Here is a 17500-nt window from a genome sequence, read left to right on the forward strand (position 1 = left end):
CCACCATTTTTAATTTTGAAAGTTAAGTTCGCTATTTTGTTTTCTGAAAATTTCCATCATTTTTTTAACTACGCCATTTTGTGTACCACCATTTTATTTTCTAGAAGTTTCCGCCATTTTGAATTATTTTGTCACGTCCTTCATATTGAAAATCTGTAATTATTGTATGAAAATGTAAGAATTTATTAAAAAAATTAATTGGTTAAAATATATTTCCGTTCCGACCGCCAACCTTAAAGTTGCGCGGGCGAGCAGCGAACACCTGGACGTGTCCGGGACCGAGACCTCAGTGGGTCAACACCCACCGCGCACGGAGTTTCCCGAGGCCGGCCGAGCGCAGCCGAAGAGACGCCGCGAGGCTGGGTCGGGCGCCGCCAGACGCTCAGTCGCCCGCCTCGCCCCGCGCGGGAAGCATCGCAGCAACACGAGTCATGTCCTGGGAGTCCATCGCGTCGCGGGAGTACCTCAGGTCTACCCTTCACCCCATCGTTTAGAACTCACCTTCCTGCTAGCAGACTCTCCTACTCAAATCACGTCTTCGCGGCATTAAAATTAAGTTGTGTGTTTTGGGGAAACTACCGTCGAAAGAATACAATTTTGACTTTTTTTTTTTTTGGGACAGTAATATTAAGCGAACTAAATCAATTACAGGTTCAAAGCCCATACCTTCGGCCCCTTTATAACAAAAATATTATTCATCAAAATAAAAACATACTGCTTAATTTTTGTGTCAAAGCTATTGAATTTTTGGCACATGCATAAAAAAATTTTGCCCTGAAATAAACAATAAAAAAAATTAATGACCTTAAATTTTCAGACATGTCCAGAACCTCTGTCGATCACTTTTCATTGAGTCACTCTTGAAGTCAACAAGATATTTAAAATGCACCTTAACAATATTGCAAGGAAACTATCAAGCCAACATTTTTTTTGTCTATGTGATATAATAAATTAGGCTCTGCTGTATTGTCTTTTGCAAGCCCGTAAAAACACGCATATTTAATAATATGAAGACATACAAATAAAATTGAATTAAGTTATTCTAGCTTAAAAATTTTCTGGTAACATAATTCATCAAACATAAAACAAATGTTAAAAGACAATTTTTTTTTTACCTAATTAAGGTTTTTTTGTTGCTGTAGTTAGAAATTTTGAAAACGTTATCATTACTGAGAACTAGTCTAGTATGTGTATGAAACTAAGATTAGTTATTTGTGATCAATACATAATTTAATTAATTAATTTGTGTATCACTCATAGGGGAATATAAATTAACCTATAAAATATAATAATAACATTGATACGTTTGAAGTAGGCCTTTGCACAGAGAGATGCAGCATAAGTTTCGTTTTTGCCAATTTTATTCAGCACATCTTACCGCCATTATACATTTTTGTGTTGAACTTGTTTTTAAATTTTGGTTTTAAATTTAATAAAGTCTTGAATTGTGTAAAGTATGTTTTTCAGCAGTCTTTAAAATAGAGCTTCAAAACTATCTTGAATGTCATCCAGCTGGAAAATTATTCCAGTAAAGCATTAGTAATTTTATTCTTTTTAAAATACCGCAAAGTGTGCTAGATAAATCATGATAATCTTCCATATAAAAAAATTTAGGTAAATTTTAATTAAACTAACCCAGTAAAAAGAGCTTTTCAGTATAAAGCTATCTTAGCTTTGGTCTTAACGTCCACATAAGATCTTTAAAAATGGTATTTACTCCAATTTATCTTTATATATAATAGATACTATCACTGTGGCACACCTCGTGACTCCTCATTTAGAAATATTCTAAATTGTATATAAAGAAGAAATTTTTCAGCCTGATTTAGTAATTAGTGTTTTAAGTTTAAGGCTAACATGCCAAGAAGAACTATGTACGAAATGTGAATCTTTTTAGGGTAATTTTATTTTGAATGTATGCAGGCTACTCTATATGAACCATTTGGAACACATTAACAAATATTTTAAGCCTTCATCAATTTACGTGTGTCATTATTCAATTAAAACTAGAATAGTATAAACATACTTTGCGAACGAACCATTTTCTGGCACACATAGAAGAAGAGGTTTTTTCAATTCTATTTTTAAAAAATCTTTATAGGAAGCTAGACAGCGGGTTTTAAGTAAAGTTAAGGTATAGATAGATTCAATTTTATTGACATGATAAACATTACAATGGCAATTGGTCATCCGTATAAACATATTTTCCTCACAATTTATGGAAACATTTATTTTCTTCGGGGTAACATTTTATAACCTATGACTAGAAATTAAATAAAGCACTTCTATGAATATATATTTTATTTGTAGGGAAACAAGACTGATAAATATTTTGATACAATATGCCATACATTTAGGAACACTTTTAAAACGTTAATAAAATTTCGCACAGGTATTTTAGAATTGTTTTAATGATCGTAGAATTAATTTTTTTTTCTTCTGACAATAAGATTTGTTGAGCTTTATTTCTAAACTTCTTGTTCAAGACTATGACCAAAAATACTCGACTATATTATTGATTATTAATAATTAACAACCTACGCTCGAAAGTAAACGTTGCCCTCCACTAAGAAAAACCCAAGGGATGGTAGTCATACACCTGATGTTAAAAAAACAGAACTATCCCAGGTGAAATTGCACGATGTTGAAACAATGGACTTATATTCGCGAGGATCTTGGTTCGAGTTCCGTTTCAGCCATTTGGATTTCAGTTAAGTTTAATTCTCCAATTGAATGCTGGGTTGTTGTTATTATGGTGTACATAGGTAGTTATTTAGTGCTTCCCCTATTCATTTGCAATGCGTATGTTGAATGCGCCTCTTTAATGAGACATCGCTGTTGACTTTTTTATTTTCAAAATAAAATCATAAGCGCACTCAACTTAAAATTTAACTTCAAGAGAGTTTAAGAAACAATAGTTCAAATATTTACATTTTTTTCCCTATTAAGAAACAATCGGTGGACAGAGTAAAATAACTAAATACGATTAATAAAATATATAACTAGTTGCCAACTATATTTGGCAAAACCGCAACTTAAAATGTTTTCATTTACGGTCACATTAATGCGTAACATACAAACTTAAAGCTGCATTTATATACTTTGAGGACTACTGTACTGTGTTCTTACTACATATATATTATTACTATATATAATCGTTAAACATGAGATAATTTCTTACATTATAATAACGTAACGTGCGCTTATATGATCAGAATGACATTTCATATTACAAAAATAAAATATCTAGCCGAAAAAAAACAATTAAAAAAAAACTAAATTCATAAAAGATTTTCGGTAGAAAGTCTAGCTTAGTTTTTTGTCCAAGTTAATAAGAGCATGTTGCAATTTAACATCATCATAAAAAAAATCTCACGAAAGAAATCAATTTCAAAATATGTAGCAGGTGAGTGACACACAGCTTATTTTCGAATTTATAAAAGCGATAAATTTGTATGTTTGGACTGACGAACCACGTGACTTATTTATTTTTCCTGTCATCAATATTGTGCGAGAAGATTCACCGGTCAATTCATAACTACATATCTCTTGCATTTTAATTCTTTCTGTTTAAAATTTCTCAAAAGAGAATTTCTCACTAGTAACGGTATATATGAAGACACCCGAATGTCTACATTAGTTGTGATCGCATGCGTGATTTTTTTGGGTTCGATAAATTCGTGACCAAGCACGAGATGCAAAGGAAAAGTGTGACTGATCGTTCAGGAGGATCGCTTGATCATCACTGATAACGAGGGAATTAAACACAAGGCATGGCGTACAGGGGTAATGCTCGAGGGCGCATGTTCGCGGTGGTGCGGTGGCGAGGTGCGAGGTGCGAGGCTCGTGTCAAAGCGCGCGCCACTCGACATCTAACGAGCTGGCGTGGCGAGCCCGTGTTGGCGCGGCCCTGCTGCCCGGTATTGAACCGACCCGCCGGCCCCGCCCTAGAGCGCAGCCTCCCTCCTGGAGCAGCGCGGCGCTCTACACCCGGCTGCACGGGACCTGAGACACCTCTGTCCCCGCCGGGGTCCCCGCCCTCCCAACTAGAGGCTCACTACCATACTGCACGAGTCTAGCACAAGCATCGTAGACATTCCTGCACTCGCCTGGAGCAGCGCGGCGCTCTACACCCGGCTGCACGGGACCTGAGACACCTCTGTCCCCGCCGGGGTCCCCGCCCACCCAACTAGAGGCTCACTACCATACTGCACGAGTCTAGCACAAGCATCGTAGACATTCCTGCACTCACCTGGAGCAAGGATGAGCTCTACACCCGGCTGCACGGGACCTGAGACACCTCTGTCCCCGCCGGGGTCCCCGCCCTCCCAACTAGAGGCTCACTACCATACTGCACGAGTCTAGCACAACCATCGTAGACATTCCTGCACTCACCTGGAGCAGCGCGGCGCTCTACACCCGGCTGCACGGGACCTGAGACACCTCTGTCCCCGCCGGGGTCCCCGCCCACCCAACTAGAGGCTCACTACCATACTGCACGAGTCTAGCACAAGCATCGTAGACATTCCTGCACTCACCTGGAGCAAGGATGAGCTCTACACCCGGCTGCACGGGACCTGAGACACCTCTGTCCCCGCCGGGGTCCCCGCCCTCCCAACTAGAGGCTCACTACCATACTGCACGAGTCTAGCACAACCATCGTAGACATTCCTGCACTCACCTGGAGCAGCGCGGCGCTCTACACCCGGCTGCACGGGACCTGAGACACCTCTGTCCCCGCCGGGGTCCCCGCCCACCCAACTAGAGGCTCACTACCATACTGCACGAGTCTAGCACAAGCATCGTAGACATTCCTGCACTCACCTGGAGCAAGGATGAGCTCTACACCCGGCTGCACGGGACCTGAGACACCTCTGTCCCCGCCGGGGTCCCCGCCCTCCCAACTAGAGGCTCACTACCATACTGCACGAGTCTAGCACAACCATCGTAGACATTCCTGCACTCACCTGGAGCAGCGCGGCGCTCTACACCCGGCTGCACGGGACCTGAGACACCTCTGTCCCCGCCGGGGTCCCCGCCCACCCAACTAGAGGCTCACTACCATACTGCACGAGTCTAGCACAAGCATCGTAGACATTCCTGCACTCGCCTGGAGCAAGGATGCGCTCTACACCCGGCTGCACGGGACCTGAGACACCTCTGTCCCCGCCGGGGTCCCCGCCCACCCAACTAGAGGCTCACTACCATACTGCACGAGTCTAGCACAAGCATCGTAGACATTCCTGCACTCACCTGGAGCAAGGATGAGCTCTACACCCGGCTGCACGGGACCTGAGACACCTCTGTCCCCGCCGGGGTCCCCGCCCTCCCAACTAGAGGCTCACTACCATACTGCACGAGTCTAGCACAACCATCGTAGACATTCCTGCACTCACCTGGAGCAGCGCGGCGCTCTACACCCGGCTGCACGGGACCTGAGACACCTCTGTCCCCGCCGGGGTCCCCGCCCACCCAACTAGAGGCTCACTACCATACTGCACGAGTCTAGCACAAGCATCGTAGACATTCCTGCACTCGCCTGGAGCAAGGATGCGCTCTACACCCGGCTGCACGGGACCTGAGACACCTCTGTCCCCGCCGGGGTCCCCGCCCTCCCAACTAGAGGCTCACTACCATACTGCACGAGTCTAGCACAACCATCGTAGACATTCCTGCACTCACCTGGAGCAAGGATGAGCTCTACACCCGGCTGCACGGGACCTGAGACACCTCTGTCCCCGCCGGGGTCCCCGCCCTCCCAACTAGAGGCTCACTACCATACTGCACGAGTCTAGCACAAGCATCGTAGACATTCCTGCACTCACCTGGAGCAAGGATGAGCTCTACACCCGGCTGCACGGGACCTGAGACACCTCTGTCCCCGCCGGGGTCCCCGCCCTCCCAACTAGAGGCTCACTACCATACTGCACGAGTCTAGCACAAGCATCGTAGACATTCCTGCACTCGCCTGGAGCAAGGATGAGCTCTACACCCGGCTGCACGGGACCTGAGACACCTCTGTCCCCGCCGGGGTCCCCGCCCTCCCAACTAGAGGCTCACTACCATACTGCACGAGTCTAGCACAAGCATCGTAGACATTCCTGCACTCGCCTGGAGCAGCGCGGCGCTCTACACCCGGCTGCACGGGACCTGAGACACCTCTGTCCCCGCCGGGGTCCCCGCCCTCCCAACTAGAGGCTCACTACCATACTGCACGAGTCTAGCACAACCATCGTAGACATTCCTGCACTCACCTGGAGCAAGGATGAGCTCTACACCCGGCTGCACGGGACCTGAGACACCTCTGTCCCCGCCGGGGTCCCCGCCCTCCCAACTAGAGGCTCACTACCATACTGCACGAGTCTAGCACAACCATCGTAGACATTCCTGCACTCACCTGGAGCAGCGCGGCGCTCTACACCCGGCTGCACGGGACCTGAGACACCTCTGTCCCCGCCGGGGTCCCCGCCCTCCCAACTAGAGGCTCACTACCATACTGCACGAGTCTAGCACAAGCATCGTAGACATTCCTGCACTCGCCTGGAGCAAGGATGCGCTCTACACCCGGCTGCACGGGACCTGAGACACCTCTGTCCCCGCCGGGGTCCCCGCCCTCCCAACTAGAGGCTCACTACCATACTGCACGAGTCTAGCACAACCATCGTAGACATTCCTGCACTCACCTGGAGCAAGGATGAGCTCTACACCCGGCTGCACGGGACCTGAGACACCTCTGTCCCCGCCGGGGTCCCCGCCCTCCCAACTAGAGGCTCACTACCATACTGCACGAGTCTAGCACAAGCATCGTAGACATTCCTGCACTCACCTGGAGCAAGGATGAGCTCTACACCCGGCTGCACGGGACCTGAGACACCTCTGTCCCCGCCGGGGTCCCCGCCCTCCCAACTAGAGGCTCACTACCATACTGCACGAGTCTAGCACAAGCATCGTAGACATTCCTGCACTCGCCTGGAGCAAGGATGAGCTCTACACCCGGCTGCACGGGACCTGAGACACCTCTGTCCCCGCCGGGGTCCCCGCCCTCCCAACTAGAGGCTCACTACCATACTGCACGAGTCTAGCACAACCATCGTAGACATTCCTGCACTCGCCTGGAGCAGCGCGGCGCTCTACACCCGGCTGCACGGGACCTGAGACACCTCTGTCCCCGCCGGGGTCCCCGCCCGCCCAACTAGAGGCTCACTACCATACTGCACGAGTCTAGCACAAGCATCGTAGACATTCCTGCACTCGCCTGGAGCAGCGCGGTGCTCTACACCCGGCTGCACGGGACCTGAGACACCTCTGTCCCCGCCGGGGTCCCCGCCCTCCCAACTAGAGGCTCACTACCATACTGCACGAGTCTAGCACAAGCATCGTAGACATTCCTGCACTCACCTGGAGCAAGGATGAGCTCTACACCCGGCTGCACGGGACCTGAGACACCTCTGTCCCCGCCGGGGTCCCCGCCCGCCCAACTAGAGGCTCACTACCATACTGCACGAGTCTAGCACAAGCATCGTAGACATTCCTGCACTCGCCTGGAGCAGCGCGGTGCTCTACACCCGGCTGCACGGGACCTGAGACACCTCTGTCCCCGCCGGGGTCCCCGCCCTCCCAACTAGAGGCTCACTACCATACTGCACGAGTCTAGCACAAGCATCGTAGACATTCCTGCACTCACCTGGAGCAAGGATGAGCTCTACACCCGGCTGCACGGGACCTGAGACACCTCTGTCCCCGCCGGGGTCCCCGCCCTCCCAACTAGAGGCTCACTACCATACTGCACGAGTCTAGCACAAGCATCGTAGACATTCCTGCACTCACCTGGAGCAAGGATGAGCTCTACACCCGGCTGCACGGGACCTGAGACACCTCTGTCCCCGCCGGGGTCCCCGCCCTCCCAACTAGAGGCTCACTACCATACTGCACGAGTCTAGCACAAGCATCGTAGACATTCCTGCACTCACCTGGAGCAAGGATGAGCTCTACACCCGGCTGCACGGGACCTGAGACACCTCTGTCCCCGCCGGGGTCCCCGCCCTCCCAACTAGAGGCTCACTACCATACTGCACGAGTCTAGCACAAGCATCGTAGACATTCCTGCACTCACCTGGAGCAAGGATGAGCTCTACACCCGGCTGCACGGGACCTGAGACACCTCTGTCCCCGCCGGGGTCCCCGCCCTCCCAACTAGAGGCTCACTACCATACTGCACGAGTCTAGCACAAGCATCGTAGACATTCCTGCACTCACCTGGAGCAAGGATGAGCTCTACACCCGGCTGCACGGGACCTGAGACACCTCTGTCCCCGCCGGGGTCCCCGCCCTCCCAACTAGAGGCTCACTACCATACTGCACGAGTCTAGCACAACCATCGTAGACATTCCTGCACTCACCTGGAGCAAGGATGAGCTCTACACCCGGCTGCACGGGACCTGAGACACCTCTGTCCCCGCCGGGGTCCCCGCCCTCCCAACTAGAGGCTCACTACCATACTGCACGAGTCTAGCACAACCATCGTAGACATTCCTGCACTCGCCTGGAGCAAGGATGCGCTCTACACCCGGCTGCACGGGACCTGAGACACCTCTGTCCCCGCCGGGGTCCCCGCCCTCCCAACTAGAGGCTCACTACCATACTGCACGAGTCTAGCACAAGCATCGTAGACATTCCTGCACTCACCTGGAGCTAGGATGCGCTCTACACCCGGCTGCACGGGACCTGAGACACCTCTGTCCCCGCCGGGGTCCCCGCCCTCCCAACTAGAGGCTCACTACCATACTGCACGAGTCTAGCACAAGCATCGTAGACATTCCTGCACTCGCCTGGAGCAAGGATGCGCTCTACACCCGGCTGCACGGGACCTGAGACACCTCTGTCCCCGCCGGGGTCCCCGCCCTCCCAACTAGAGGCTCACTACCATACTGCACGAGTCTAGCACAACCATCGTAGACATTCCTGCACTCGCCTGGAGCAAGGATGCGCTCTACACCCGGCTGCACGGGACCTGAGACACCTCTGTCCCCGCCGGGGTCCCCGCCCTCCCAACTAGAGGCTCACTACCATACTGCACGAGTCTAGCACAAGCATCGTAGACATTCCTGCACTCGCCTGGAGCAAGGATGCGCTCTACACCCGGCTGCACGGGACCTGAGACACCTCTGTCCCCGCCGGGGTCCCCGCCCTCCCAACTAGAGGCTCACTACCATACTGCACGAGTCTAGCACAAGCATCGTAGACATTCCTGCACTCGCCTGGAGCAAGGATGCGCTCTACACCCGGCTGCACGGGACCTGAGACACCTCTGTCCCCGCCGGGGTCCCCGCCCTCCCAACTAGAGGCTCACTACCATACTGCACGAGTCTAGCACAACCATCGTAGACATTCCTGCACTCGCCTGGAGCAGCGCGGCGCTCTACACCCGGCTGCACGGGACCTGAGACACCTCTGTCCCCGACGGGGTCCCCGCCCTCCCAACTAGAGGCTCACTACCATACTGCACGAGTCTAGCACAAGCATCGTAGACATTCCTGCACTCGCCTGGAGCAAGGATGCGCTCTACACCCGGCTGCACGGGACCTGAGACACCTCTGTCCCCGACGGGGTCCCCGCCCTCCCAACTAGAGGCTCACTACCATACTGCACGAGTCTAGCACAAGCATCGTAGACATTCCTGCACTCGCCTGGAGCAAGGATGCGCTCTACACCCGGCTGCACGGGACCTGAGACACCTCTGTCCCCGCCGGGGTCCCCGCCCTCCCAACTAGAGGCTCACTACCATACTGCACGAGTCTAGAACAACCATCGTAGACATTCCTGCACTCGCCTGGAGCAAGGATGCGCTCTACACCCGGCTGCACGGGACCTGAGACACCTCTGTCCCCGCCGGGGTCCCCGCCCTCCCAACTAGAGGCTCACTACCATACTGCACGAGTCTAGCACAAGCATCGTAGACATTCCTGCACTCGCCTGGAGCAAGGATGCGCTCTACACCCGGCTGCACGGGACCTGAGACACCTCTGTCCCCGCCGGGGTCCCCGCCCTCCCAACTAGAGGCTCACTACCATACTGCACGAGTCTAGCACAAGCATCGTAGACATTCCTGCACTCGCCTGGAGCAAGGATGCGCTCTACACCCGGCTGCACGGGACCTGAGACACCTCTGTCCCCGCCGGGGTCCCCGCCCTCCCAACTAGAGGCTCACTACCATACTGCACGAGTCTAGCACAAGCATCGTAGACATTCCTGCACTCGCCTGGAGCAAGGATGCGCTCTACACCCGGCTGCACGGGACCTGAGACACCTCTGTCCCCGCCGGGGTCCCCGCCCTCCCAACTAGAGGCTCACTACCATACTGCACGAGTCTAGCACAAGCATCGTAGACATTCCTGCACTCGCCTGGAGCAAGGATGCGCTCTACACCCGGCTGCACGGGACCTGAGACACCTCTGTCCCCGCCGGGGTCCCCGCCCTCCCAACTAGAGGCTCACTACCATACTGCTCGAGTCTAGCACAAGCATCGTAGACATTCCTGCACTCGCCTGGAGCAAGGATGCGCTCTACACCCGGCTGCACGGGACCTGAGACACCTCTGTCCCCGCCGGGGTCCCCGCCCGCCCAACTAGAGGCTCACTACCATACTGCTCGAGTCTAGCACAAGCATCGTAGACATTCCTGCACTCGCCTGGAGCAAGGATGCGCTCTACACCCGGCTGCACGGGACCTGAGACATATTGTCCCCACCGGGGTCCCCGCCCGCCCAACTAGAGGCTCACTACCATACTGCTCGAGTCTAGCACAAGCATCGTAGACATTCCTGCACTCGCCTGGAGCAAGGATGCGCTCTACACCCGGCTGCACGGGACCTGAGACACCTCTGTCCCCGCCGGGGTCCCCGCCCGCCCAACTAGAGGCTCACTACCATACTGCACGAGTCTAGCACAAGCATCGTAGACATTCCTGCACTCGCCTGGAGCAGCGCGGCGCTCTACACCCGGCTGCACGGGACCTGAGACACCTCTGTCCCCGCCGGGGTCCCCGCCCTCCCAACTAGAGGCTCACTACCATACTGCACGAGTCTAGCACAAGCATCGTAGACATTCCTGCACTCGCCTGGAGCAAGGATGCGCTCTACACCCGGCTGCACGGGACCTGAGACACCTCTGTCCCCGACGGGGTCCCCGCCCGCCCAACTAGAGGCTCACTACCATACTGCACGAGTCTAGAACAAGCATCGTAGACATTCCTGCACTCGCCTGGAGCAAGGATGCGCTCTACACCCGGCTGCACGGGACCTGAGACACCTCTGTCCCCGCCGGGGTCCCCGCCCACCCAACTAGAGGCTCACTACCATACTGCACGAGTCTAGCACAAGCATCGTAGACATTCCTGCACTCGCCTGGAGCAAGGATGCGCTCTACACCCGGCTGCACGGGACCTGAGACACCTCTGTCCCCGCCGGGGTCCCCGCCCTCCCAACTAGAGGCTCACTACCATACTGCACGAGTCTAGCACAAGCATCGTAGACATTCCTGCACTCGCCTGGAGCAAGGATGCGCTCTACACCCGGCTGCACGGGACCTGAGACACCTCTGTCCCCGCCGGGGTCCCCGCCCTCCCAACTAGAGGCTCACTACCATACTGCACGAGTCTAGCACAAGCATCGTAGACATTCCTGCACTCGCCTGGAGCAAGGATGCGCTCTACACCCGGCTGCACGGGACCTGAGACACCTCTGTCCCCGCCGGGGTCCCCGCCCGCCCAACTAGAGGCTCACTACCATACTGCACGAGTCTAGCACAAGCATCGTAGACATTCCTGCACTCGCCTGGAGCAGCGCGGTGCTCTACACCCGGTTTCACGTGACCTGAGACACCTCTGTCCCCGCCCTCCTAAATAGAGGCTCACTACCATACTGCACGAGTCTAGCACAACCATCAGAGACATTCCTGCACTCGCCTGGAGCAAGGATGCGCTCTACACCCGGCTGCACGGGACCTGAGACAAATCTGTCCCCGCCGGGGTCCCCGCCCTCCCAACTAGAGGCTCACTACCATACTGCACGAGTCTAGCACAACCATCAGAGACATTCATGCACTCGCCTGGAGCAAGGATGCGCTCTACACCCGGCTGCACGGGACCTGAGACAAATCTGTCCCCGCCGGGGTCCCCGCCCTCCCAACTAGAGGCTCACTACCATACTGCACGAGTCTAGCACAATCATCGTAGACATTCCTGCACTCGCCTGGAGCAGCGCGGTGCTCTACACCCGGTTTCACGTGACCTGAGACACCTCTGTCCCCGCCGGGGTCCCCGCCCTCCTAAATAGAGGCTCACTACCATACTGCACGAGTCTAAAACAAGCATCGTAGACATTCCTGCACTCGCCTGGAGCAGCGCGGTGCTCTACACCCGGTTTCACGTGACCTGAGACACCTCTGTCCCCGCCCTCCTAAATAGAGGCTCACTACCATACTGCACGAGTCTAGCACAAGCATCGTAGACATTCCTGCACTCGCCTGGAGCAGCGCGGTGCTCTACACCCGGTTTTACGTGAACTGAGACACCTCTGTCCCCGCCGGAGTCCCCGCCCTCCTAAATAGAGGCTCACTACCATACTGCACGAGTCTAGCACAACCATCAGAGACATTCCTGCACTCGCCTGGAGCAAGGATGCGCTCTACACCCGGCTGCACGGGACCTGAGACACCTCTGTCCCCGCCGGGGTCCCCGCCCGCCCAACTAGAGGCTCACTACCATACTGCTCGAGTCTAGCACAAGCATCGTAGACATTCCTGCACTCGCCTGGAGCAAGGATGCGCTCTACACCCGGCTGCACGGGACCTGAGACACCTCTGTCCCCGCCGGGGTCCCCGCCCTCCCAACTAGAGGCTCATTACCTTACTGCACGAGTCTAGCACAAGCATCGTAGACATTCCTGCACTCGCCTGGAGCAAGGATGCGCTCTACACCCGGCTGCACGGGACCTGAGACACCTCTGTCCCCGCCGGGGTCCCTGCCCTCCTAAATAGATGCTCACTACCATACTGCACGAGTCTAGCACAACCATCGTAGACATTCCTGCACTCGCCTGGAGCAAGGATGCGCTCTACACCCGGCTGCACGGGACCTGAGACACCTCTGTCCCCGCCGGGGTCCCCGCCCTCCCAACTAGAGGCTCACTACCATACTGCACGAGTCTAGCACAACCATCGTAGACATTCCTGCACTCACCTGGAGCAAGGATGCGCTCTACACCCGGCTGCACGGGACCTGAGACACCTCTGTCCCCGCCGGGGTCCCCGCCCTCCCAACTAGAGGCTCACTACCATACTGCACGAGTCTAGCACAAGCATCGTAGACATTCCTGCACTCGCCTGGAGCAAGGATGCGCTCTACACCCGGCTGCACGGGACCTGAGACACCTCTGTCCCCGCCGGGGTCCCCGCCCTCCCAACTAGAGGCTCACTACCATACTGCACGAGACTAGCACAAGCATGGTAGACATTCCTGCACTCGCCTGGAGCAAGGATGCGCTCTACACCCGGCTGCACGGGACCTGAGACACCTCTGTCCCCGCCGGGGTCCCCGCCCTCCCAACTAGAGGCTCACTACCATACTGCACGAGTCTAGCACAAGCATCGTAGACATTCCTGCACTCACCTGGAGCAAGGATGAGCTCTACACCCGGCTGCACGGGACCTGAGACACCTCTGTCCCCGCCGGGGTCCCCGCCCTCCCAACTAGAGGCTCACTACCATACTGCACGAGTCTAGCACAAGCATCGTAGACATTCCTGCACTCACCTGGAGCAAGGATGAGCTCTACACCCGGCTGCACGGGACCTGAGACACCTCTGTCCCCGCCGGGGTCCCCGCCCTCCCAACTAGAGGCTCACTACCATACTGCACGAGTCTAGCACAAGCATCGTAGACATTCCTGCACTCACCTGGAGCAAGGATGAGCTCTACACCCGGCTGCACGGGACCTGAGACACCTCTGTCCCCGCCGGGGTCCCCGCCCTCCCAACTAGAGGCTCACTACCATACTGCACGAGTCTAGCACAAGCATCGTAGACATTCCTGCACTCGCCTGGAGCAGGGCGGAGCTCTACACCCGGCTTCACGAGACCTGAGACACCTCTGTCCCCGCCCTCACAAATAGAGGCTCACTTCCATACTGCACGGGTCTAGCATTAGCATTGTTCTTATTCCTGTAAGATATTATCTACACCGTGAAATTTGTTGAGCGAAGCCGTGGGTTATTAGCTAGTTTTAAAATAAAATCACATTTCGTTATGAATCGACTTTGTTCATAAAAGTCAACGACCTTGGCTGGACTCGAGGTAAGATCAGAAAAATAAATTGGCAATGTATAATTTCATATTTATTTAGCCTCCTTACGAACTAGGGCAGCTAACTACCTAACTATGAATTACTAACCGCCACCACCATTAAACGTATCATAGAATATCTATAATTTTTTACGCATAGTAAAGGTCCATACATTCTAGTATGCATTACAACAACTATAGGACCAATCACCAGATATTCATCATGAATATAAAAAAATTAAGCTTTTTAATGATCACACTTTTGACCACTTGTTAAATTTGATACAGAAAATTGTAGCCATTTTAAACTTAGCATTTACTTATATAATTTTTTATTTGCGTAAAGCGTCTGAAATACAGAGTCTAAGATACAGACAGTAATATATTTATTCACCATTCATATTTGAACAAGTTATTTTTTGGCCATACTCGGTAAACTTCTTGCCTACTATATGACCAATTAAAAGTATATTGAACAAGATCTTCGAACTTCAAGGCGTACTATCTGGCTATGCATAATATGCTTTATGCATACTGTAGACCGGTGAACCCACATCATCCATAATTATGCATTTAAACAAAGCAATATGGTTAAGTATACGAGACAAGTAATGGCGTTAACTGTACGACCATACCTGGGGCTCTTTACCACTACATGTTCAAAAGTACCGAAACTTCGAACCTTCTGTGACGCCTGCTATTGGGACAAAATTCGTTTTACACTTACTATATGCCCAAATTAAAATAAAAATTGACATGTAAACCACAAGGTCTACAGACACAGAACTTAATATATCTATCTACAAATACATTTAAGGCTATTATGACTCTCAACGTACGTAATCAGCGTGTATTTGACATCATACATTATACAAACATACGTATAACCACACTCATACAAATCATTTAAATCCATTGATCATACTATCAAAGTATTTCTATAATCCATACTGACAAAGGATTGTCCTGTTTTTGTTAAGAACAATAATGTTCATCGTTACATTGATCTACATGCATTTCCTGATCCAGGAGAAATTGAAGAAATAATATATAAACATATCATTCAAGACAATCACAGCCTTCTTCTTGCAAAATGAAGCTTTTGTCTTTCTGTCATCCAATGATGTTAAACAATTCAAATGAACATTATCTTGGACACACTTCTTTGTATGACCACTGAGACATAAATAAATTTATTCAAGGCTTTAACCCCTCTTTTTCTTTTTTGGCACGGCGCTCATAGCATAAGCCCTGCTGCCCTGCGCCCCTCTTGAGCGAGTGAAACGGATGTGCTTTTTAATCTTGTTTGAAACATTTCGCTAACACGTTAGTTGACTTAGGCTTGAAGCCCTACACTTGGGAACTGACAGGCACTAACTCGACCATCACTCCACAATGGAACATCTCAGTCACCCAGATACCCAATATACATTGGGGGCCCATCCGAAACCTCATAGCTTTTCAGGCTAGTACTGGAAATGAGTCGCCTCTCAATACATATGCCCATCATTGGGAAAGGGATCCTTATTGGTCTTGATCCGAGAATAGGCGCCAACGACTCATACCAAGAATCCCACACGAATTTGATCCTGGGCTTACTATGAGAACCTCAGCTGGGACCTCCCACTTCATGGGATAAGCCCATGGTACTCATAACATTTCATGGCACCAGCAGGCTTTCGCGGAATCCTATCCCTGAGGCCGAGGATCACCTCAGTCAAAACCTCGGACAGCCACCGACTCCAAGCTCCGCAGCCCAAGGAGTTTACAGCTGATTAGGTCCCGGTCAAACCCCTTTATGGGAGCACGCGAGGGAACATGTGCGGCCCTCGCTATACATTAGTCACGACGTCTTCACGATGCAGTCAGACCTTTTGGGACCTGGAGGCTTGAGCGCTTGGTAGTTCGAACCTCTCAAAGAGAGTCCCGGGTTGCCCGTAGAATTATCTCTGGCAGATATCCTTTTTCCGGAACCTGAGGATGCCTCAGAATTGGGGATCACCCGGCAGCACCCTCTCCTATTATGTTAAATCATCAGTGCTACGGAAGACAGAGAGTTAAAATTAATGGTGAGAAGCTTTATTTCGTGCTACAGCCACAAATCCATAGACTCGTTAGTGGTAGTAGTATACAAATATATTTCCTGCGGCAGAGTTTCCAGGTGAGGAGCTGAGTAGCTGGCCGCCATCATGGATTATGTCGTCACAACTGTCATAGTGAATGACCTTTAACTTATAAATGTGATAAAATGAGCAAAAATGTGATTAAAAAATTTGCCAACTTTGATCCAAAATGCAAAAAAATATATATAATTAAAACCTCACATTTATGGAAAACAATTTTCACTATAAAATCTCAAAAAAAAATTATCTAAATTAAAATTTCCCGTTTCTAAGGAAAATTTCATAATTCGAAATGCTGCATTCATCAAAATGTTTTCAAACATGTCATGACCTATTTCATGCATACAAGATGAGTCTCCAAACTGCCAGAACTACAGTATGGATCCATCAGTGAATTCTGTAGGTAAACCAACTTCTTCACGTTTCGTCTTAGGCAACTCATCAACATCTTCTTCCTGTAGTAGCAAGATATATTTTTTTCCATTTCTTCGATGCTGGAATCTCATAGTCTTTCAATTTAGGTGATATAGGTACCCAATTATGATGATTTTTTACTAATTCTTAATCGATTCGACCCAAAACAATTACTTATTCTAGCAGTCGAAAAAAGTACATCCGCAGGGATTTATGCGTTTTTGTTTTAAATAATTACATCGTCCAAACTAAAAACCGCATTTGTCACAAGTTAGCATTTTCTGCAAAGGACTCTGCACAATTGCCTTTTTCCTGACGTCAAGCTTTTTCGGTTTTTACGAACGAATTCCTGCAGTACTAGCACATGTATGGTGACGATGGCATTAGTGTCACTTTTGGAGCCATGTTGACTGTCCTTGATAAATAAACAGAAGCATCTCTCGTAATTATAAAAGGAGATAATCCAGCTCAATTTGGATACAAACCTAGGCATAATTTAGCAACCTTATGATGACGATAAGCACGGACTCCACGCACACGGTTCTTAAAGGGAAGCCTAAGATGTACATCAAGTTCTGTAACTGTCCGAACACGCCCGAATATTCACCTTCGGCCAACCTCGGGTTTA

General features: G+C 51.1%; 1 protein-coding gene across 1 annotated transcript in view; it reads left to right on the forward strand.

Annotated features, from left to right (window-relative positions):
* Nucleotides 1–431: 431 nt before the first annotated feature.
* The window catches only part of LOC134528823 (43 kDa receptor-associated protein of the synapse homolog), a 54629-nt gene continuing 37560 nt past the window's right edge, over nt 432–17500 (forward strand). The window contains exon 1 of the mRNA XM_063362489.1: nt 432–469. Coding sequence (XP_063218559.1) covers nt 432–469 — 38 coding nt within the window. The remainder of the gene's footprint in view (nt 470–17500) is intronic.

Source organism: Bacillus rossius, chromosome 2, assembly GCF_032445375.1.
Source record: "Bacillus rossius redtenbacheri isolate Brsri chromosome 2, Brsri_v3, whole genome shotgun sequence".
NCBI classification, from domain to species: Eukaryota; Metazoa; Arthropoda; class Insecta; order Phasmatodea; family Bacillidae; genus Bacillus; species Bacillus rossius.